General features: G+C 44.3%; 1 protein-coding gene across 1 annotated transcript in view; it reads left to right on the forward strand.

Moving 5' to 3' along the window:
* LOC149371635 (fatty acyl-CoA reductase 1-like) overlaps nucleotides 1-23,948 on the forward strand; it is a 37,872-nt gene that overhangs the window by 6,625 nt on the left and 7,299 nt on the right. The window contains exons 3-11 of the mRNA XM_089580827.1: nucleotides 1,212-1,387; nucleotides 1,710-1,782; nucleotides 2,877-2,983; nucleotides 5,131-5,305; nucleotides 5,525-5,569; nucleotides 5,688-5,806; nucleotides 6,396-6,635; nucleotides 9,457-9,586; nucleotides 11,137-11,244. Coding sequence (XP_089436953.1) covers nucleotides 1,212-1,387; nucleotides 1,710-1,782; nucleotides 2,877-2,983; nucleotides 5,131-5,305; nucleotides 5,525-5,569; nucleotides 5,688-5,806; nucleotides 6,396-6,635; nucleotides 9,457-9,586; nucleotides 11,137-11,244 — 1,173 coding nt within the window. The remainder of the gene's footprint in view (nucleotides 1-1,211; nucleotides 1,388-1,709; nucleotides 1,783-2,876; nucleotides 2,984-5,130; nucleotides 5,306-5,524; nucleotides 5,570-5,687; nucleotides 5,807-6,395; nucleotides 6,636-9,456; nucleotides 9,587-11,136; nucleotides 11,245-23,948) is intronic.

Genomic DNA, 23,948 nt, shown 5'->3' on the forward strand with positions numbered 1-23,948 from the left:
TGTGAAGTAATAGCAAGTTTTCACGCTCTAAAAACGTAGGTATAAGTTTAAAAATGGTATGCCCCAGATAGATAGATGAATTTATTGAAACGAAGGCAAAGAGATCGGCCAGAAAGATTGATATCTGGCCTGCTACTCTACTCTGGGGAAGGGGAGTGTTTTGCATAAAGTGCTAGTGAGCGACATGGGCCTGCAGTTGGCAATATTTATTCTCTCTCCTGTCTTGAGATTCGCTATCATTTTTGTCTTTTTCCAGTCACGCGGTAAATTAGAAGTTCATAGTGACTTACGAAAAATCTGTCTTAGATATTTTCAGCACAATTCAGCATATTTTTTAAGAATTCGTTTGTAATTCCAGCAAGGACGTCTGGCTTTTTAAGGTAATGCTTAGGAGAAGATAAAAGATTGTGGAGTTCATTATTACTTATGGATCAAGCACTGAGGTACAAGGCGGTGAAAAAGAGGAAAGTATACCGCGGTCCTTCATGAAGGATAAACGCAACCGTTGACAATCGATATCCCGTCCACAAAAGCTTACAAAAAAAACGTCTTCATCGCTGTCCACATCGGGAGGGACAATGGGAAGCCATTTTGTTATAAATAATGCCACTCCTACACCCCGTAGAAGCAGGTCTTCTGGCATAATTGAGTAATTTGGAGGGGCAATCTCGTGGCCATTGAATATAGCGGGTGATAGCCGCGCTTCCGTTATGGCCATAATATTTGGACCATAGTCTACTAATGCGCTTTAAAATGCTTCTTTTTTTATTTAGTGTACTACGGGCATTTAAATTTATCAGTGTTAATTTATTGATTGTGTGGCTCGGTGGGTTGTTCGGCGGTTTGTTTATGTGGCTTTTTTGTATTGGTACTTTGTCCTTATCCTTGTTTAAAATATACACACGTTGGTTGATGTATAGTTTGCCATAGAAAACTGGTACTTTTCGGTCGCGGTTTGGTTTTGCACTATACCGAAGTTTCTTCCGTACGTCACTAAATACTTGAAAAAATATTTCCGAAATGAATGGTTAGTTGTTTTGAGTTTGTACTCTTATTCTAAACTTAGCACTTCATCAAAGTGTAACCCAGTGCTATGAAAACAAATAACCAGCAACTCTGGAGGTTGACGACAATGCTAGGAACTGTAAGGTTTTAGCGATGCCTGAAGCCCTGGCGTTTTTGCTGCGCTCCCATCGCTTTCTCTTGACCAGGTGTTCGAGCGCCTCAAGAAAGAGAACCCAGGTGCCATTGAAAAGGTCAAGGTAGTGGCAGGAGACCTGACTCTTCCAAATTTGGGGCTCAGTGACGTTGAGCAGGCTGCCCTATTAGAAGAAGTCTCCGTCGTCTTCCACTTGGGTGCCACAGTTAGGTTTAACGAACCTCTCAAGTGAGTTGAATAAACGTCCGTCATCGTGTGCCATGTTTTGAAGCTCTGTGACGGACCGATCCATTTGATTGCTCACGGTCTCGTTTCGAAGACAAGGTTATTTCACTTGTGATATAAAAAACACGCCCCAGTGAAAGTAAATAATCCTCCGAACAACGTTAGGCCTGCTCGTAAGTTGAAAAAAAAAATCAATTTTGTTTGTTTCAGTTTTTATGAGTAGCGTACATTTTGACGGTTATATACTTCTCAAATATTTCAAGCATCTTTGCGAACGCATCAGTCTCAATAAGTCTCGGTGTTAACCTTTTTTCCTTTTTTTTAGACGGGTTGTTGAGATCAACGTTCTGGGTACTCGGGCTGTCCTCGACCTTTCTAGAAAAATGCCGAAGCTTTGTGTGAGTAGTTGTCCGTTGTGTGTAGTGATTCCTAGCTGGGCAGGCTTGCTTGAATGAACACCTGTCAACCGCTTTTTATTCCCCGTCGCACTGTTTGCTGATGGCGAACTGGAAGCCTGAGCTGGCGGCGGGAAATCATGAACGGAGTGGTGAAAGCCCCTCATGGACAAGAACTGCTCTGAGGTTAAGTAGTACCTGTCATACCAGTTGTTGGGATAGCCTGCTGCAAAATTACACAAGTTCCAGGCATCCGCACACTGTTCAGGCATGTGATAACGCTGTGCGGAATCGTTTCTGGGATTAAGTGGCACCGCGAGGGCCCTCAGGCGGCACTGATGTCTCACTGAAGGCACGTTGTCAGGGCCCAGAGTACTTTCTTTATCGAGGGGGGTACGGATGTGGGGAGCAGAGGTAGATGCTTAACAAGAGCACTGACAAAAGAACTGGGGAAAGGGGTGTTGTTGGTTGCGGTAAACTTTATTCAATGAGCCAAAACCAGTGCAGTGCGAGGCCGTGCTGTCCAGCTCAAGATTAGAGGACCAGTGCGAGCGCAGCAAACAGCTAAGTCCGTAGGAGCCCGCGCAAAGATAGTTAATGTAGGGAAGAAATTGTCATGTCACTGTGCCGAGAGCTGAAAGCATTGCCAAATACATGCAAAATGTCGAGAGCTGTCGCTCTCTGATTAGAGGCTGTTAATTGTGGCTGTTTTCAAGCAGTTTGTGGCGCATTATTGTGACGGCAGACTTCTCCAGGCAGCCCTCATTCCCAGTAAAACTTTCCTTCACACCAAAGCTCCAGAAGGTTAATAGCTTTCATTCTGCTTTCACATCAGAGAAAGAAAATAACGATGGTGCATTGTTTTTTTTTTTATATCTGGACCTGTGGTTTTTGGCCACCCCTTGTTTCCCGCAGAACATATTACTGGTGCATGACCAAACCAGCCGGCGGCGCGGTTGTTCACGTACGCGAAGGAATGCACTGCAAAAGTTGAAACGAAAAGAGATCCCATTTATCGCGTCGTTTTACATTTCAGTGCAGACTTAATGTGTTTATTCATTGCACAAACTTTTATTACTCCATCTGATTTATTCTAGGCTCTTATCCACGTATCAACAGCGTACTCCAACTGGAGTAAGAAAGAAATAGGCGAGAATGTATACCCGCCACCTGTTGATGTGCAGAAAATAATTGAAGCGACTCGGTAAGTGCATTTAAGTAGAACTGCGCCCAGAATTTGTCACATGGTGGTGACAGCACCATAGATTATAGACGATCAGACAAACGTTGCGCTGAAAGGAACTCTTAATTGAGCTGACTTGCGCTTACAAAAATCTGCGGCGGCGACAAGCATGCTGAAAGGTCGTTAAACCAAATCCTTGCTGCTTTTCCGCGCGCTCAATTTAACGGTGATGGTGATGGAGGACTCCAGAGTTCAAGGTTTCGTGTGACGTTCACTTCGGGGATGGAAATCGTGCCAAGAGCATGTCGTGTTGGCTTTGGTGAGTGCCGTCGTCACCTCATTTGCGTCCCTGTCTCTTTCGGGCTCATCTTTGTTTGCGGCGTCGTCGTTGGTGCAGGATCTTCGTCGTTTAGTCGTGTAGCAACACATCTCCAATGGTTGCCGTTTTAAATTTTCCGTACGGGGACCCAAGGGCACTCCTAGCTCAGCGGCTGCATAGCTGCGGTGTAGTCAAGCAACGTGAGGAGATGTTGGTGACAGGTACCTTGATGAGCGGCTCGGTGTGTATTCGGCGTCACGTTGGTACTCGCCTACCTAGCGAGGTTGCTGCCCGTGTGGTGGTCAAAGTAAGTCTGAGAGCAGCTTCAGAGGCCCTCTCTTAGCTATGCGCACTGCCGGAAGTTGCGGTCGCCTTCACGGCTGTGTAAACACAGAGGAAGGTGTTATGGGTTTTCCAGGTTGCGCACTTCTTGGGGCTAGCTAGTTACTCGTAGGCTAGGCGGGTGGCGGCTATGGGGTGGCGTTCTGATGAAGCTTAGGCACGGCGAAGAGGGCTTGGGGCTTCTCGACGACTTTCAGGACTGCGCTCTGCAGCGGCGTGAGTCATGGCTTGAGCTTCCATAGCTGTCATTGATGACGGCAAGCCAAGCGCACGCTGGACTTGTCGGACGACGTCCGTGGACTTCGCTATCTGAGGCTGGTGACAAAGACGGTATCAGTCGACGCAGCTATTTCCGAACGATTTCGCAGTTCTCTTTGCTTGTAGATGCGCCGTCAGAGTGGCTTGGTGAGGGCACTAAAGCGGTTGGTTCTACTGGCATATCCGGGCGTCTAGGTTCTTGTCGATGGTAGACGTTTCTGCACTGATTTTGACGACTCTATTCGATGTACTGTGAATCAGACCGACGAAATTTTATCTTGAACTCTTCACACTAAAAAAATCACCTTCTTCTCATTGGTCATGTCGAGGCAGTCGTGTCGAAACAGCAACTTTATATCTCGGCGTAGTCGGGGATTCTATCATTCGTTAGTTGGATACGGGACTGTCAGAGTACCTACGCCTTTTCTTTCCGCAAGAAGCCCAAGAAGTATATGTCTTCAGAAGAAATATTTTAAATGTATGCGTGTTTACCGGAAGATTCTCGCGCATTCCGCAACACGTTCGAATTGTTGTTTGGAGGGCGAAGTTATCATGGCTTAGTTTCACTAAGGTGTCTCACGAATTGAGCGCTGCCACGCGGTGGTATAGGTCCAGACATTCCTCCGCTTGCTCAGTAGAGCGTCTTTAAAAGGAAGGAGGCTCACGAGGCTCAATAGCCACCAGAGGCAATGAGTGATTGGTTGACTGCGTCTTCGGGGGCATTGCAGCTAGGCGGTTCAGTTCCTACACCAGATGGGGTGGGGTGGGGACAAGGCTATAGAATAAAGGCGAGAATATAACTACTGCGCTGCAAACAACTGAATGGGCTGACTTGCACCCATAAAGAATTGAAAAAAACTTGGCGGCAGCAATGTAAACAAACGTGTTCGGCGGTATTCAAGAACTGTATCATTGCCACCATCAGCCGCGCTCAATTTAACGGTGAAGAACTTTCGAGGTAAGGCACATAAAGCACCTATGAGAACATCGAACATCGTAGAAGTAATTGTGCGTGTCTACTCCTGCCGGAGTAATTTCGTAGCCATATAGCGTTACATCAAAAAGTGATAAGGCCACTTGCTGACGGTTCCGAGCCTGAACGAACACAGAGTAAAAAGTTTCTCGCCAATGCGATTCGTATGCTGTAGTACAGAGATGACTGGAAAGTGCGGGGATCTGCGTAGCAAGCTCATACTCTAAGCAGAAGCATACGGAATGTAAATTCTGAGCTTTTCATATTTGTGTACAGATCTACCGATGCGAAGACAGTGGACGCCATGAGAGAGTTCTCAGTTGGGCAGCCGAACAGTTACGCTTTGGCCAAGGCGGTGACTGAATCTATGCTCTTAGATGAGAGAGGAACGCTCCCAACAGCAATTGTCCGACCGGCCATCGTCACGGCTTCGTGGAAAGAGCCCTTTCCGGTGAGGTGTCGGGTTATTTGCTAGTATTATAGTACTATTTTGTCTCAAGGTCGAAGATATGTGCGCTAAATAGTTTCCAGAGTGTGTTTGAAAGCGCTTTGCTGCTACACCTTTCGCTCATGACAGGCCTTTATCTACCGCGCTTTTGATGAAAATGTGGAGCTTAATTGAACCTGGTGGAGCTGAACATACTAATTTGCGTTGTTTTCATAATTTCAGGGCTGGGTAGACAACTACAATGGCTGCACTGGTATCGTGGCGTCCGTAAGTGCCAAACAGTGTCTTATTTTTCCTGGTCGCCAAATTGTGGCGCTTGAGCATGAAACTTAATCCAAGGCTGTATGAGTGACGAAAAATGAATTTTATTTTCAAACCTTTGCAGTTAAGCCTTGGTCTGCTGCCATCAATAATAGCGAAGAAGAAATGCTTATCTGACTTGGTACCTGTGGATGTTGTGGCAAACATGCTAATATGCGTTGCCTGGCAGATTGCAACAATAAGGTAACAGTTAAATAAGCTGCTTGCAGGTCATACAACACGAGATTATTTTTGGAACTCTTGGGCCTTAAGTGCTGTCTGCATTCTTATACACTTTGCCTAAAACTAATTGTACTTTCTTGACACCTAACAGTGAGCGGAGAAAATCAGAAAAAAGGCGCAATTAGCTTGTATGGCTGAAAAAGTTTTAGCCGACGAAGAACGTAGTTAAACCACATCGCTGTTTTATCAAATTTGCGTTGTGGTGATGGAGATCGTGTTTGCTTTGGCAGTCACGGTTGTTCTCACTTAATTTGCATGTGCTACCAGTTTGCTAAATAAAGAATGCACACCTTGGAATTTGTTTTAGCTGGAAATTTTACGTATCTTGCGTCATTTACGAACGAACTTTATAGGGTATGAGACTATGAGTGCAGTATGCTCACTAATCTGCACGACACACGGGCATATGTTCAATTTCATTCACAGCACACCTACTATGTACGTTTCGTCGGATGTTAGCAATATTATGGAGCTTAATTTTGCCCTAAAGTTTCCGAAGAAAATCTCAACTGAACTACTCCTGTTTAACATGTAGAATCTCTCTGTGCAGGCCAGACTACTTGAAAGTGTTCAACTGTACCAACACTACCCTCCACCAGCAAACTTGGGGCGAAACAATAAGTCAAGTACGGAGGGCCATCGGTTTGTACCCATTACCCAAAACTACCTTCTCCCCAAGATTTATGGTGAACACCAACCAACTATGGCACAGCCTCTTGCTTTTCTTCCTGAGGTACCTTCCAGTGCGCATTGCCGACGTTGGCTTGCTGCTGAGTAGAAAAAAACCAAGGTTCGTTTTCTTTTATTTTATTTTATGACGCGGATTTTGGGGGGATTTAAAAGAATGCTTCGTTTCCATAGCGTTATCAAAAATTCTTCGTCATTTTTCTCGCTTCTGAGATAACCTGATGGTGGTGGGAAACCATTTTGTGTTGTTTTGCGATTATCATTCAATCACGGAAACAATTTGGGTCACAAAGCTTTTTCTTGCAGCAGATGTAACATACATATGAACCTTGATCTGAACCGCGAAGCTGAGCTTGCGAACAACCATCCTCCCATGCATCCTTGATATTATTGATGCGCCCCGGTTAAGAATAAGGCGCTGCGGACTGGTTGTGCATTAGAAGGGCTGAGGTGAAATAAATTTCTGTGACCAAATTTCGAACGTAGATGTACAGTGCTAACGTAGTTTACTCTGACGCCCTTACGTTCAAAACCTGTCGGCTAATGGTGCAGAGCCAGCGCCCTCTTCAAAATAAAATAACTAAACAATGGCTGAATAAATAAAAACTTCAAAACTAGACTTCGTAGCCACGTGATTTCTGACGGCAAAATAAATCCTCCAAAGTCTCGAGGTTCAGCACGACGCACGACACCAGGACGAAGAAAGAAGACACGACGGGTGCTTGTTGCGTATTCTTCCTTCACCTTCGCCTCCTGCGTCGCGCTGAATTTCAAGGCGTTAGCCTATCGACAGACCAAACTATCTGTCGTAATTCCTGAGAGGTGCAGCTATTGGTACAGTTATAGCTTCTTGCTTGCGAACTGTTCTTGAGGACCCGAGTTTGTGAGCAGTGGGTTGCGAGAAAATTGTTTAGATCGAGTTTAGCGCACATAAAAAAAGACAACAGCGCATTTTTTTATCAAAAGTCAAAATTTATTAATTTATCAACCAGGTTATAGAGAAATGCCCAGAAGATAATGAACCCCTATCTATAGCCTTCAATGATTGCGAGAAAGCATTTGACTCAGTGGAAGCCACAGCAGTCATGCAGACATTGCGGAATCAAGGTGTAGAAGAGCCATGTGAAAAAACACTGGAAGATATATATATATATATATATATATATATATATATATAGCAACTGCACACCTACGGTGGTCCTCTATAAATTCAGCAATAAAATTCCAATAAGAAAATGTGTCAGGCAGGGAGACACGATCTCGCCTATGCTATTCACCGCCTGTTTACCGGAGGTATTGAGGGGCCTGTAACAGTTGGGGATAAGAGTTAACAGAGAATACCTAAGTAACCTGCGATTCGCTGATGACATTGCCTTGCTAAGTCACTTAGACAGCCAGAGCAGAACGGTGGGGCTAAAAATTAACTTTCAGAAAACCGAAGTAATATTCAACAGTATAGCAAGGAAACAGCAGTTCGCAATTGATGGCGAGCTGCTGAAAGTAGTAAGAGAATGTGTCTATTTAGGGCAGGTAGTGACCGCTGATCCGGATCATGAGAAAGATAACTGGAATAAGAATAGGGTGGAGCGCATATGCCAGATTCTGCCAGATCATGGAAGGCAATTTACCAGTATCCTTTAAGAGAAAAGTATACAACACTTCTATCTTACCGGTACTTACCTAAGGGGAAGAAACGTGGAGGCTAACGAAAAGGGTTCATCTTAAGTTAAGAACAACGCAGCGAGCTATGGAAAGAAAAATGATAGGTGTAACGTTAGGAGACAGGAAGCGGGTGGAGTGGGTGAGATAACAAACGCCGGTTACAAGAGGAAGAAATCAAGAGGAAGAAGTGGGCTTGGGCAGGGCATGTAATGTGAAGGCAAGATAACCGCTGGTCCTTAAGGGTAACGGGGTGGATTCCAAGAGATGGCAGGCGTGGCAGGGGTCGGCAGAAAGTTAGGTGGGCGGAGGATATTTAGAAGTTTGCGGGGTCTCGGTGGCCGCAGCTGCAAAGGACAGGGTTAATTGGAGAGACATGGGAGATGTCTTTGCCCTGCAGTGGGCGTAGTCAGGCTTATGATGATGATTACTTGAAAACCAATACACAAGCCTCGGAGTAGTGATACAACAGTAGGTTGCGGAACAACCCATGAGACAAGTTAGAAATTTGGACGCGCGGAGAACGAGCTGGTTGCTTGCTGCGCATAAATGACCTTAATGAAATTAGCGATATAATGGTTTGGTTTGGTTTTATGGGAGTTTAACGTCCTAAAGTGACTGAGGCTATGAGGGACGCCGTAATGAAGGGCTCCGGAAATTTCGACCACCTGGGGCTCTTTAACGTAACGGCGGCGCAACTGTGCTCATAGCCAAATATAACCACGTTTTCGCTCGTTTAACGCTTATCTTTTTTTATACAAGAAAGCGTAGTGTTCTCCAACTAAATTTACAGTATGTGTCAAAAGTATACGGCCCCGGGGGTTTGCTTTCAAGCTGTGTATCGGGGCTTTTAAGCACGTTTGACATTCCTAAACGTGTTAGGGTTTAAAACTTAAATTCCTCTCGCCTTCATGAGATTAAAGTCAATGAGTATGCAAGATGCGCTGCGCTGCAAGGCGCTGAAGCAGACCCTTTGGTCTCTATATTTTGGCAAAGAGTTTACACCGCTAAAACATTTTGAAGACCTGGAACCGGAGTAGCGTTTTAAATGGTTATAAATCACAAATGCGTTACCAGTTTTCTTTCTTATTTGTTTGTGCACTAATTTTACTTTGGCGCTTCAGTTACACAGCCCTAACTCATGCCTACCGCATGTCTACCGCTTTTACCACATTCGAGCTCTATCATCACCACCGATGTAAACTGGCATCAAAAATTCTGCAGCAACCATCGCAAATTTTTGCTTCTGTAATTCTGCTTTGCAGGTTTGTAGCACAGTACAAAAAGGTTCGTAAGGCAATGGACGCCGTGCAGTTCTACACGACTAACAGCTGGCTGCTGCGGTCGGAGAATGTTGTGAATATGATCAGCCACCTCTCACCCACAGATAAGCAGGTATACGCTTACCATATCTTCAAATCAGCGAGGCACATGTATCATAAACGGGGTATCATAAACGGGTGCGTGCAATAACAAACTCTACAGAAGATCACTGGAAACAATGGCGAAGCGTTCTAAAAAAAAGAAAAATGAGATGTTTCACTACCACATCTCAAATACGAAAGGAAATTAATTTCAATCGTTGTTTCTTAATCGCAGAGTGTTAAACAGACAGCCTGGGCCAGAAGTGAAATTTTATTCTAGTATGCCGTTTATAAGTCCGTAAGTCATTGCTTTCAGGTAGGCAATGCACTCGTAGTCTTAGCGTTAAGTGTACAGGTGCTCGTCGTTGTCGTCGCCTTGTCGACACGCCCTTCATTCCTTTTACTGCTCCCGGCTGCGTGGGGAAGGAAAGTGGGGGGCAACAGAAGGGTCAGGAAAGTGGGCAAGAAGATGGAGAAAAGGAGCAGAAGGGAAAGGCAGAGAGGAGAGAGAACATATGATGGCGCTCAGGAAGAATTCTCAGGAAGAAGTCGCTAATCTCTGTGGACATGACTCGGTTCTATCGAGTACACTTAGCAGTTAACTCAAGCAGGCAGCTTAGTCTGTGGCTTAGCTGGAATGCAATTCGTAATCGCGCAAACCAACAGGGTGCACGAAAAGGCCAAGAATGGGACTTACAGCAAATGGCGGATTTAGAGCTTCGACGAATCAAACATCCATGGAAGAGGGATTAGGCCGAAGACACTTTTCCTACGAAATCCCCCTCGAAAAGAGTAGCAGGATGAGGGAAAGCGTGTACTCATAGGAAATCGGTGGTCACGTGGTCGCTATGGGGTCGAACCCAGCAGCTGCCGCATACGAGGCGAATTCTCAAACCACTAGGCTTACGCGTCTTTTTCTGTCCTCTTTACTTCGTTTGCGTGATTACAATATGCATTACGCGTATAATTAGATGGCCGCGGCCGCCGGGTTTCGGTGGAGGCGTTTGCGTTAAATGACAAGGAAGCACGCTCGCACGTTCTTAAGAAGTGCATCATGATGAGGCATTAGGCAGATTAAAACAATATACTTAGCTTACACAGACGAGCGTTCGCGTCAGGTTGCAATGAGCTCGGCCGATACGGAGCGGCCAGCCCTTCGCTTGTACTGCATTTCGTCTGCTGGTATGTAAGGCGACAAGCTTCTGCTCTACGCTGAACATGCAACGGCATGCAAACGTGGAACAACTAACAGCAGTAATCGAGGGCTTCAAGCCGGGGTAACTGATAATTCCCACGACTGCAAATTAAAACGACGGGAAAATCGCAGATACTCTTACCGCGCTTCCCTCGTGCAGAAATCACTGGAAAATATTTACCATTTTAGCAGTTGCTCTACCAGTGACAGTGAAGATGGTCAAAAGCGCGCCATCATGTGCGTGTTTTAGAAGCAACGCAAAAAATACGCAGAATAGAAGCGCGCGCGCTCACCGCTTATGAGATTCAAGTCCATTCGTCTCTAGCGCATTTTTCTACTTCAACGCATGACACCCGGGAGGCATTTGTGCCTCTTTGCTACTGCAGTTGTTCAACTTTGACATCCGGGAGATAGACTGGCACCTCTACTGGGACCAGTACATGCTGGGCATTCACAGGTTCCTCCTGAAGTTCCAAGATTGGGAGCTACCTAAGGTACGAAAGCAATTCAAACGGTAATTAGAAACAAATACAAAATGAAAAGTACGACTTTGAAAGCGTCTGTATAACTTGCTGTAACGATGGCGGGTGTGGGGCAGCAGCACTTCATCTGTTTGAGCGTGTTGCTGTCCTGTCGTGGTACAATCTGTTCGTCTGCGCACTCGAATGCGCGTTATGATGAGTCACTCTTGGTTGTTGCACCACAATTGGACAGATACCTCGCACTGACTTTCCCATCCGTCCCTTTCGTCCTTTTGTAATAAGAAGCGTAGAATGCTCGGGGAAGGGTCAGGAAAGCAAGAAGGGTTTGCGGGTTTCGTTTTAATGCGCTAGCATTAAAGCGGTCGCCACACGAAAACCCCACGGATGTCCAAAACTAAATTTGGTTGTTGGTCGAGAGGGTTCACGTGACCTTGTGACGTCATTGTCATGATGTGTCACTCTGATAGGTCGAGAGAAGTCGCGTCACCTTGTGATGTCATCACAACCAGCCCACCGAGTTGTGAGGAACCCAGTTTATAGATAGCAATAAAAAATAAAAAAACTGTTATATGCAAATTTCGGCCCCGTCACAGCATATCGGATGTCTGGCACAGCAGCGGACAGTCCGAACAGGGCGTTTGATCGAACGGAAATTAAAAAAAAAACTGCCGCAAGCACACAGAAGCTGCGATAACTGCGAAATCTAAAGCTATCACATTCCACTTTCAAGGTGAATTATGTGGTCATAAAGCTTTTTGTTTTTATTTTCCGAGAAGGTGGCACTGCCACACGCTCGGACTGCACAAGCATAAGAGCCGTTTTGTTGTTGAGGGCTGACGCAAGGTGCGCCAGACTTCGTTTTTGGGACGTGGTGTCTCTTGTTTCAACTTTAGGAGGTCTGCTTGGCTGACCGCAGATTGTCGCAGTGCTAATGGCACGTGTACAAACGCCTTGTAAATTGTTGCATAAAGCCGCGTTTCGATGAAGGCGAACGCAAAAGGCGCCCATGTGCTGTGCGATGACAGTGCACGTTAAAAATCCCCAGGTGGTCGAAATTATTCCGGGAATCTTCAATACGGCACCTCTTTCTTCGTTTCTTCTTTCACTCCGTTCTTTATCTTTTCACTTAAGCGCTGTCGAGGTGTGCACCGTGATATATGAGACAGTTACTGCCTTATTTAATAATAATAATAAACACCTTTATTTTTAGAGAACAGAATACAATCTTTAAGACAAGTCTGCCCAAGCCATAAAGGCTTGTAGGGCAGTACTCGGCAATCGATGAAAGACAGATATATTAAACAATAGGTGTTACAAAGCAAGCAAACAATGATAAACCGCAATACCTAAGGCAAACAAGAACAAAGAAACAGTTTAGGTTACCGACATATGTGTTTTTCAGAAGTTCTTTAATAGAGACAACGAAGAAACTGAAAAGATTGAATCAGGCAGAGAATTAAACATTTTTGGTATGTAATAATTACGAGTGAAGTGGCCATAGTGAGTGTAGCAGCGAGGTACCGTAAAACGGGGATGATGTCGAAAAGGACGAACAGGAATGAAAGGCACCAAAAATGTACTCTCCGAAAAGTGAGCACGAATGACTACATGATGGAAGAGGGCCTCAAAAGAGGGCAGCTGTAAAAGCGAAAACAAGTTGCAATCAGGTGAAGCATTTGTGTTGTATGCCACGGATCGAAGGATCTTCTTTAGTATCGCATTTAATTTCATTCGCCAAGTCTTTGAGCAATGATAATAAACAGTGACTCCATATCTGAGAATCCCATAAATGAGAGCATGTGCAATAAGCTTGCGAGTCTGAAAAGGTAATAAATAACGAACATTGTATAGTACACATGATAAACCACGAAGCTTGTTGCATACTAGGGTAAGATGACTGTTCCAAGGCATATCACTGTCAAAAAGTATACCAAGGTACTTGACACTATTTGAAAAATTAATTGGAATGCAAGAACAATTAAGACAATGCGAAAAATGTAAAAACAATGGTTCAACAAAAGAAAGCTTTTTATGAGGATTACGAAAACAAATGAGTTTAGTTTTCTGTTGATTAATTGCAATAGAATTATTTAAGAACCAGTTCATAACATGCACCACATCTGTTCTAAGAGCATCCATGGCCAGAGGCAACGAAGTATTTGTTGACAACTATAACGTGTCATCGGCGTATTGAAAGATGTAACATTTTGCGACAGCATTCGATAAATCATTTACAAATAAATTGAAAAGCAAAGGCGATAAAACAGAGCCCTGTGGAACACCTGCCGACAAAAATGATTCAGAACTTCGATGCCCGCTTATTTCAGCAACTTGAGCCCGATTAGAAAAATATTCTTTCAGCAAATCTTTAAAAGGACCCCTAAAGCCCATGACATCAAGTTTTTCTAGCAGTAGGTCATGCCGAACACAATCAAAAGCTTTGCTAGCGTCCAAAAACAGACCACATGCGAATTTGTTATTATCAAAGCATGAGTAAATGATATCAGTAAAAGTTTCTAATAACAGAACAGTTTCTTTACCTTCAATAAAACCAAACTGTGTCTCTGATAAGATATTATTCGTGAAAACAAAACTGTACATAACTCGGAATAGGTGCTTTTCAAGAATCTGCGCAATCGCAGGTAGAATTGAAATAGGCCTGTAATTTTCAATAGCTTTTAAAGAGCCACTTTTATGTAACGGTTTAACTATGGCAACTTTTAAATTGTGTGGAATGAAGCATTCAGTGATAAAACCATTCAACATAAAAATAAGTACCGACTGCAGTTTCGTGAAGTTCCGTTGGAGGTCACTCATCCTGATATTGTCAATACGTGCGGCTTTCTTCGAATTGAAGCTAAAGATTATGCTGTGAAGGTCCTGGGGTGTAATAGAGGGGAGAAAAGCTGAAGAAGCTGTGCAATATAAAGACCGAGGAACCTCATAGTGGGACAATGAAAACTTCCTGGAAACCTGAGAGAAAAATGCATTAAACTCGGAGGCAGCAGAGGGAAGGTCTTTGAAGGATTTGGCAAATGCATCGCTAATGGATTGTTTAGGGTTTCGTCCAAAAAGGCAGTTCATAGTTGACCAAGTTTTACGCGAAGAGTGTTGGTTGTTACGGAAAGCCGAATTGAAGTAGTTACGTTTCGAGGCTCGAATCATGGCAGTTACTTTGTTTCTAAATAACCTGAAATTATCTTTGAGGCGTACGTGTGTTGTTGGGAGAACGCTTGCAACGTGTCCAAAGGGCTTCTTTTTCTGCAATGGCCTTTAGAATGTCCCTTGTTAACCAAGGAAGGTTTGGGTTACGTTTTTTGATCACTTTGACCTTTTGTGATGAGGCTGTTATGGAACTGACAACCTGCACAAATCTATCGTATATGTTAAAAGAATTCGCTTCCTCGAGGAAAGAGGCCCAGTTAAAGTCGGCTATAAGTTTATCGAATGTGGCAGTGTCTGTATATGAAATTTGCTCCTTATTAAGGCATGATTTATTTGAAGAAGGAAAAAGGATATGAGAACCTACAAAGTAATGATCTGAAAGTTTGTATGTAATCACAGAAGAGAAATTCTGGGCAAACGGAGCTCTTATATTGATGTGATCGATACAAGAAGCTACGAAATGTTTTCCCAGGTACTCTTATCTTGTGTAGTCTTTTATCGTTGGTTCAATACCATGTTTTGCCAAAGTGTTGAGGTACTCGCAAACAGATGAACGTGCTGGTGACAAGGTGTCAATATTGAAGTCTCCAATGAGGCATATAGCATGATTTGGCAATAGGGAGCCCAAAAAATTGTCGAGCTCAGAAAAAAATTCTTTCACATTTTGGGAAGGAGGCCTGTAAACCACTAGAAGTGTAACCTCCGAAATTAAAAGTGATATCTGCAATGCAACACATTCAGCAAAGCAAAATGTTGACTTTAAAGGGTAAGCATTCCATTTGCTGTGAACGAAAACAAGAATTCCGCCGCCTATCCGATTTGGGCGTGTGAAAGAGAAACTAGAATAATTGGGTAACGAAAAAGAAGAGAGAAGTGTGGAAGGGATGTTAATTTCTGTAAGTATGAATGCATCTATGGTATTCTTAGTGTTGTCAACAACAGCCAAAAATTCATTCCAATGTTTTCGTAAGCTGCGTATGTTTACATGAAGTACACTGAATGCGTCCACCTTTGGCGAGACTAAGTTACAAAATTCACCAATATTGGCGCAAAGGGAAAAGGTACAGTTCATGATTCAAACTAGTTTATCTAAATCAGTAGAATCATGGATTCGAAAAATAGAAGAGACTTCGGTCTTCCTAGCAAAGATTTTTCCATGTTTGACCCAAACAAATTTAAAATTACTTGCCTTGCCTTTCTGCTTAGCCTCCCAGAGCAGTTTCCTGTTTGATGTGGTGAGGTTGTCGTTAAAGTACATTTCAGATAGCTCTCCCTTTTGCACTAGAGGCGTGATCTGGCTTCGATGACTCATCCATTTTTCTTTTGCAGCGACAGAAGTGAATCTCACCAGCAAAATTGTTTTTTTTTTCCTTTTTTTCTGCGGAAGACAATGAGCTGCTTCGATATCTGAATCAATTAGCTCAATTTTCAGCTTCTCTGCCAAGTTCTTTAGTGCCTCAGACACCTGCTCACCTTGCTTAAGAGAGAACCCCTGTATTTCTAAGTTCTGCAGCCTACTGTATTGTTCCATGTCATTAATCTCTTTCTGAAGGTGCAGTAGCTGTTCATTTTGGCCCGTCACTGTGGTGCTCAGAGTAAGCACTTCATCTTGAAGCTTCTGGATTGTGGTTTGCTGTTCAGCAGTGGATTTAACTGTCATCATATTTCTCAGAGAAAAAAGAAATAGAGGCGTGTATACCTTTAACTGATTCTTACCTCTCCTATTCCCAACCCCCGCCCCCAAACTTCGTATCCTTCCCCTCCCGACCAACATGTCCCCCGTCCTGCACGCCGGACGTCGTCATGCGGCCGCACAGCACTATTCCCCTCTCTTTGATACCCAGGGTGTAGCTTACACGGATGCCTCCTTCGTGGCTCCTCGAGGTTCCTGCGGCTACGCCCTGTACCATCCACACCTCTCTGCTCCTGAAACCCACACCAGCGGGCCGTATCTACACCCTCCAGACGCATTGTCCCTCGAGGTCCTCGCCATTGCGCATGCCCTCCAGTCCTTTTCCCTCCTTCCCTCTCTCCAAGAGTACACAGTCTATTCGGACTCACAAGCCGCTATACACCACATACAGAAACGCACCCTGACCCCTTCTCTCCAACAGGAGGTCGAACGAGCGGTCTCCGCACTGCAGCCTTCCATCGTTTTCCTCCGCTGGGTCCCTGGGCATTCAGGGATTGACGGCAATGAGCTGGCCCATCAGCTCGCCCGCGACACACTTTTCCGGGCACCGTTGATCCCCTGGCCCAAGCCCTCGGAGGACGGTGGGAGACTCACCCTTCGCCGCACCATAAAAGAGGTCTACCTTGAGCTCCGCCTCGACAAACGCCTTTACCCTCCCCCTCATCCATCACTCACGGTGCCGGAGTCTCGCCTTCTTCGGCACATTCAGATGAATGCAGTTATCACCCCGTCCCGCCTCTTCCTATATCGCTATCGATCGGACCCTTCCTGTCCCAATTGCCCCTGTATCTATGCGGACCTGGCCCATTGCCTCTTCTATTGCTCGGCTGCTCAGCAGTCGGGTTCCTTCCCCCCACCCTCTCTATCCATCACCACCTGGCTCGACTGGCTTGGCGCTGAAGCGGAAGAAGAACAGCGGCTTCTGGTCGCCCAGGCGGTCGAAATGCTCGGCCTGTAAATTATGGTCGATTAAAAGTCTTTACTACTACTCCCAGCGACTCAACATTAGATTTCAGCAACAACAACTCATCCACTCTGCGAGAAAGTGAGCTGAGAAAGTGAGAAAGTGAGCCTTTCCTCAAAACCAATTTCATTCTCAACTGAGGACTTGAGGACCTAAGAGTTGTTTCTGTAAAATAAGAAGTTGGTTGGAAAGGCCGACAGACGAGCCTCGGCAGCAATATGCTCTAGACAGCAGTAGAAACCTAAAGATAAAAAAGGCTGAGGCTTAACTTGGTTAAGCCTGGAGAATGCGAAGCATCATCGTGTCGCGTAATTTGGAGGCGCACAACCACAGCGACGGCGCGAGGTGGGCCCCCGTTTCTCCACTGTCGTGAGGTCATCGTGTCACGTGGTGTGACGTCATGTATCACGTGATTTGGAGGCGCACAACCACAGCGACGGCGCGAGGTTGGCCCCCGTTTCTCCACTGTCGTGACGTCATCGTGTCACGTGGTGTGACGTCATGTATCACGTGATTTGGAGGCGCACAACCACAGCGACGGCGCGAGTTGGCCCCCCGTTTCTCTACTGTCGTGACGTCATCGTGCCACGTGGTGTGACGTCATGTATCACGTGATTTGGAGGCGCATAACCACGGTGAAGGGCTGAAGTGGTAGCAAAAGTAGTATGCTTCGCATAAAAAAAAATTAAGAAGTGTATAGAGAGTAACGTTCCAAATGACTGCGCAACAGAACTAACAACATTAAAGCAATACTGGCACTTTAAGCCATGTTCAAGTGCCAGCCTTACGCCACAGAGCAAGTTTAAGTGTTTTCTTCCTCCCGTACATACGGCCGTCCACGAGTATGAGATCGGAACACATTTTTACACAAATATCGCTCACGTTGAAATCACAATAGCACAGCTCTTGCAACCACGCCGAGAGAGAGAGAGATAGATACAGAGGGAGGGGAAAGGCAGGGATGTTAACCAGAAAGAATTCCAGTTGGCTACCCTGCACAGGGGAAGGGAATGAGGGGATTAAAGAGGGAAGAGAGAAGGAACTGAACTATGCCGAAATTGCACTAGCTTAAAGGTGCTTTTCTGGCAGCTTTCTAATGATGCCCAGAAATTCTCGACAAACGCATTTTTCAACGGGGAACAGTTTGTGAACGCAATTTTTAATATATCTTAAGATTTCACTCAATTAACCAAGATATCCGCATGTCTCGTCTCGGTAGGCTTGCATTTTTTGCCATTAACGTTCCTGCTACCGTCGAAAACCTTCCTGATTGATTTCAATATGGCAATCTTAAACTACTCGATACGAACGATGGGAAGATTTTAGAAGAAAGATTTTTCAACGAATCCGAAGAATGGAATATTGCCTTCATTACTTCTATAAAGGTATCTGAAAATATTCTATACTGATATGCAAGAATTCTGGACCTGGCAATTTAGGGAGGCTGTAATGTGGTTCCGTTGCTATCAATGCAGTCAACCTCTGTTCCCTAATGTGGTACTTCTTGCCTTTTCCTTCGTAGTGGTTATTTCCACTTCATGATCCAATCGGCGCGTAGTGAAAGTAAGTGTCTGACGCTGATGGTTCTAGAACTCTAGCTCTAGATTGGACAGTAATTGGGATACAGCTCTCGATGTCTGCATTGTAATGCCAGTTCGTGAAACGTGTTTCGTAGATCTATTTGGGGGTGGTATCATTTCTATTCTAGAAATTCCACGAAAAAAGTGTTTCCATAGAGTCTTATTTTCGGGACAAATCTGACAGTTACTGCAACAGAGGTAGTGCAAATGGGTAAAGCGCAGTGAAACACAGGCCCCCTTATTGCATTCATATACGTAATCAATTACTGAAGCTTGAGTACGACAAAAGAATGAGCTAAGAGGGGCCTAGATTCTGTTTAACTCTGACATCATCGCCCCGAGGATTACTGTTTTCTTTTCCCTGCTCTATGCTCTCTGTTGTTTGATGAAAATTCTGGCCGTTGTTCTGTTTCGTCTGTTTATGACGCCTGCAGGATGGGAAGACTGCTCCTTGATGCTCACAGACACCCTTGGCCTCTGGAAAGTGGCATCTGTTATAAATGTCCCCTTGGAAGCCTGCCCTGCACAGACAACGACGATGCAGTAACATCGGAAGAAGGGCGGCGAGAGGCGGTGAATGCGAATTTACGCAGACTGAACACTGCTCACTCCATCAGTAAGAAAATACCCTGATTACTCTTCTGTGGCTGCTTGTCTTTGAGTAAGCAGTACATGCCCACGAATAAAGCGGCCGGGCCAGATGGCATAATGGCTAAGGTAATCAAGGACAACATTGATTTGCTTTGTGTTCCTTTGTGCAGAATATTCAATCACGCGATATACTTTAGCTTATACCCCGATACTTTAAAAGTTGCAAAAGTTGTTCCGATATATAAAACTGGTGACCCTAACAACCCGTCTAGTTACAGGCCAATATCTGTACTGTAATGCGAAGGCAAGGTAACCGCTGGTCCTTAAGGGTAACGGAGTGCATTCCAAGAGAAAGCAAACGTAGCAGGGGACGGCGGACAGTTAGGTGGGCGGATGAGATAAAGAAGTTTGCGGGGATACAGTGGCGGCAACTGACAAAGGACAGGGTTAATTGGAGAGACATGGGAGAGGCCTTTGCCCTGCAGTGGATGTAGTCAGGCTGATGATGATGATGATGATCTGTACTGAGTGTCGTCAATACCATTTTTGAAAAATTAATTGCTTCCCAACTGAAAACCTTTCTTGATACTAATCATATTGTTACATTAGGCGGTGCATGCACTGATATGCGCATACGGAAGGACGAAGACGAATCTCGTGAGTTTTGAAGAAGACGACGGTCGAGCAGTGTCGGCTGGTGCCTGCAGTAGACGCCTGTCGTTTGAAAGCCCTGTCTTCCGTGTCCGCTCTCTGCAATCCGAGGCGGAACTACCCCGTAACAACTTGGTGGAGGTATTTGTCCTCAGCAACATGGATTTTTTTCTAGCAGGTCCACTTTCACGGCTGTATTTACTCTATCGCAGCTTATCCTATCTGCTCTTCATAACCATAATGTTGCTGTAGGCGTATTTATAGACATCAAAAAAGCTTTCAACATAGTCTCACACTTCATTCCTTTAATGAAACTGGAAGCATACTCGTATGGTGTGCGTAGCGGGGCACTTGAATTCTTTGAAAGTTATCTTTCTTCACGAAAGCAGCAAGTTGTCCTCAAACAGTTCAAGTCTGCATGCCAAACTAAGTTCTGGGACCGCTTTTATTTTCAGTCTTTATCAATGACCTCCCTAATGCAATACAGTGTTCACAAATGTGATGTATGCGGATGACACTGCACTTATCTTTACTGGCAACTCACTTGACTCAATGGAAAATCCTATAAACAATCAACTCCAACGTATCTCGACTTGGTTTCGTAATAATCATCTAACTTTAAACATTGAAAAACTAAATATGTTATTTTTCGTTCAATCAAAGGTGTATTGAATCAAGTGTTTTTTCTATATGTGTTGAAAACAATATTACTGATAGTGTGTCTTCTTTTAAATATTTAGGGGTTATGTTAGACTGTCACTTGTCTTGGAAGGAACAGGTGCACAATGTGTGTAAAAAGGTTCCGTACGGTTGTTTTACGTTGGCAACGGCACGGCGGAACTTTCCACGTGCTATTCTTAGATTACAGTATTTTTCATTATGTCACAGTCATCTCAGTTATTGCAGCGAAGCATGGGGAATCGCATACGAAACGTATTTATCACCATTGCTGAGACTACAAAAACGTGCCTTGAAAACCATGGGATTACATTCTTCGTATAGTTCTAACAATAACATTTTTGACGCAATGCAGATCATGTCGTTCACAACCTTACTCGATTACAAAATAGCTGTTATGGTTAATAACATTATAAATACGAACTACCCCTTACCTCTTGGTGCATTCAGTATTCCCATCCGCAACACTAGACAAAATTGCCAGTAATGGCAATTTTAATCTTCCTCTTCGCCATAATGCGTACGGAGAAAGAGAGAAAGACGAATAGAATTTACAGGAGCGAAAATTTGGAACTCGTTGCCAGTTGAAATAAAGCAAGCTATGAATTTCAAACTGACATGCAAGAAACATTTTTGGGGAATCGAAGCAAGTCTACAAAGTTAGTTTTTCTTGAGTGTGTTTGTGATTGCTGACCTACATGTTATTTTGTATTGGACCGCTGACTGGCCTCATTGGCTATCGGTCCAAATATCTGTGCATACATTTTAAGGCGGAAGCCTTTAATGTCTCATCGTTGTAAGCAGCAGTTGTCGATAAAAATGTCACGCTTTTCAATTGGTCGAAACGGTCGTGACGTCACAGTGCGCGAATTTCAAACTAGGCCAATTGTACTTTGGCTAGTAACCATGCAACCAATTGAAGGGATCGTATAGCGATGCTTCATGTAAGTGGGACTGAGCTTAGTTAATTGCTTAATTACCAAATTAGCCTAATTAACGTTTCTTGTCAGGCCATATAAATAAATAAAACCGAGTAGGAAATTGGTCGAGCTCGGGAATCGAACCCTGGTCTTCAGCGTGCGAGACCAGCATGCTATCCACTCCGCCATGCCAGCTTTTTTTTTTCTTTATTGCCTGTCTTTGGCTCATGACATTGCACAACAAAAATACACATAACGCTATAATTTTAAGCTGACGAAGCCAGTCTCGTGCTGGCTGACCACGTCTTTTCTTTCCTTTTTGTCTTTCCTCTGATCTTTTAACTCTCCTCTATCTGCACGTGGCAGCGGTGGTGGCTTGGCTAGAGCCAGTAGCAGGCCCGTGCAATTTCCTCTTCATCCTTTTCTCAGTCACAACAACAACAACAACAACCACGACAGTGTCCGCCATGCCAGCTCGATAGTTTCAAATGAACAAAGGCGCGTTTAGTGAATACGGTGTCTTCGCTCACTTTCATCCTCCTCCCTTCCCTTCCGGCGAGGTTTAGGTGTCCACCGAGATATGAGAGACAGATACATTTCCTTTCCTCAAAAACCAATTTACCGACGAGCGAGGCGTAGAACCGAATGGGCGATGGCGTTCTATGGACTCCCTGGCAGCGTTGCAAGACGCTGTCGCGTTCCACTCAGAGGCGAAGCTTAACATCATAATCACACATCAGTGACCACACTTTAGGTCAAAAAAGTGCCCCCCTGAATTTTGACGGGTGTCCACCGAGATATGTGACACAGTTACTGCGTAATTACCTTTCCTCAAATACAATTTTCATTTTCTTCATTACGGACCCTCTTTGTCTTCTTTCACTCCCACTTCCTCCCTTCCTCTACGGTGCGGTTCAGGTGTCCCCCGAGATGACAGAGAATTACTGCGCCATTTCCTTTCCTCAAAAAGCGTTGCGTTCAAAGGGCAAGGCGTCGCGCCGAAGTGGTGGTGTTCCGTGGACTCCCTGGCAGCGCTACAACACGCTGTCGCGTACCACTCCTAAAGGCGAAGCTTAAGCATCGTTAATTAGCAGTTAATTAGTATTCAGGAATTAATAAGTAATTAACCATTAATTAGTGATTTGTCACCACTTGGTAATAACTACTCAATTATATGTGACGTCACCAGTGCCACAGAAGCAGCGAAAGTGGTGCGGAAAACGCTTTCGCCTCTACGCGCTTTAGACAGTCAAAGTGCCCCCTGAATTTTGTTTGTGTTACTCAATAAAGACTTCTTGATTCTTCATTTATGGCTGCGAACTGTGGCTTGGGATTGTTTGATCAGCATTAGTAAAGTTATGTTGCGAAAAGATTGGAGTCACAAGTGCACTTCGTTTCGAAGCATGCACTTGAACAACGTGGTTGCATATATTTTCACACGCATCATGGCTTTTTTGCGCGAAATGGGATATTCTCAGATGTTCAGCTTTTTGTTTAGAGTGTCTGCGCATTGAATGCGAGTGAAAGACCTTGCTGCGCTCAACCTGATCAGGTGCATACTTTCAGACAACGGTGCTTGGGTTGCGATCTGTGAGGGGTAAAGACTAAAGTGTCCCAGCGTGGTCGGATTTTTTGAAAAGGCAGTAGTGACTTTCGGGTCTGATGCTGAACGTGGTAAAATATTTTTAGTGATAACGCTTGGTTTTGGAACTCCTTATATAAGTGATCTCAGAGCATGGAAAAATTTAGGGGCGATCAATGGGATTCTTGCGGAGGAAACTCAAAAGCATTTGTCTTTCCAATTCGGCTTCTTAGCTGTTGGTATCGTTTTGTAACACCTTGGCATGAATTTGTATATAATCACTCGTATGAGTCTGTAGCGTAGCTTCCAGCAGTCACCTTTCATTTGCTGAGTCATTCTTAGCGACCTTTAGTTTGCCGAATCATTCTTAGTCATCTTTCATTCTGTTATGTAATCCTTTGTCAACTTTATTTTGCTGAGTCGTTCTTAGTCACATTTAATCTTGTTGAGCCAGTCTTAGTCATCTTTAAGTTTCCTGAGTCATTCTTAGTCATTTTTAGGCGGAATCATTCCTAGTCAATTTTAATATTTGTTCAGTAAATCTTAGTCAAATTTTGCGAAGGCCTTTATTTTGCTGGGGCATTCTTGTTCATCTTTGTTTGGCTTAGTCATTCTTAGTCATCTTTAATTCTGCTGTCATTCTCAGTTATCTGTATTTTGCTTAGTCATTGATAGACATCGTAAATTTGCCGACCCATCAATGGTCATCTTTTATTTTGGTGAGTCATCCTTAGACATCTTTAATTTGCTGAGTTACAGTTAGTCATGATGTGATGGGTTATTGTTGGCTTTAGTCTTCACTATACGACCTAAATCACCTTCCTGTGTTGTCATTCTGTTATTTGCTTCGTCATGATTAGGTATATTGTCACGAATAATTATTGGCTTACTC

Source organism: Amblyomma mixtum, chromosome 1, assembly GCF_055824585.1.
Source record: "Amblyomma mixtum isolate Tamu chromosome 1, ASM5582458v1, whole genome shotgun sequence".
Lineage (NCBI taxonomy): Eukaryota > Metazoa > Arthropoda > Arachnida > Ixodida > Ixodidae > Amblyomma > Amblyomma mixtum.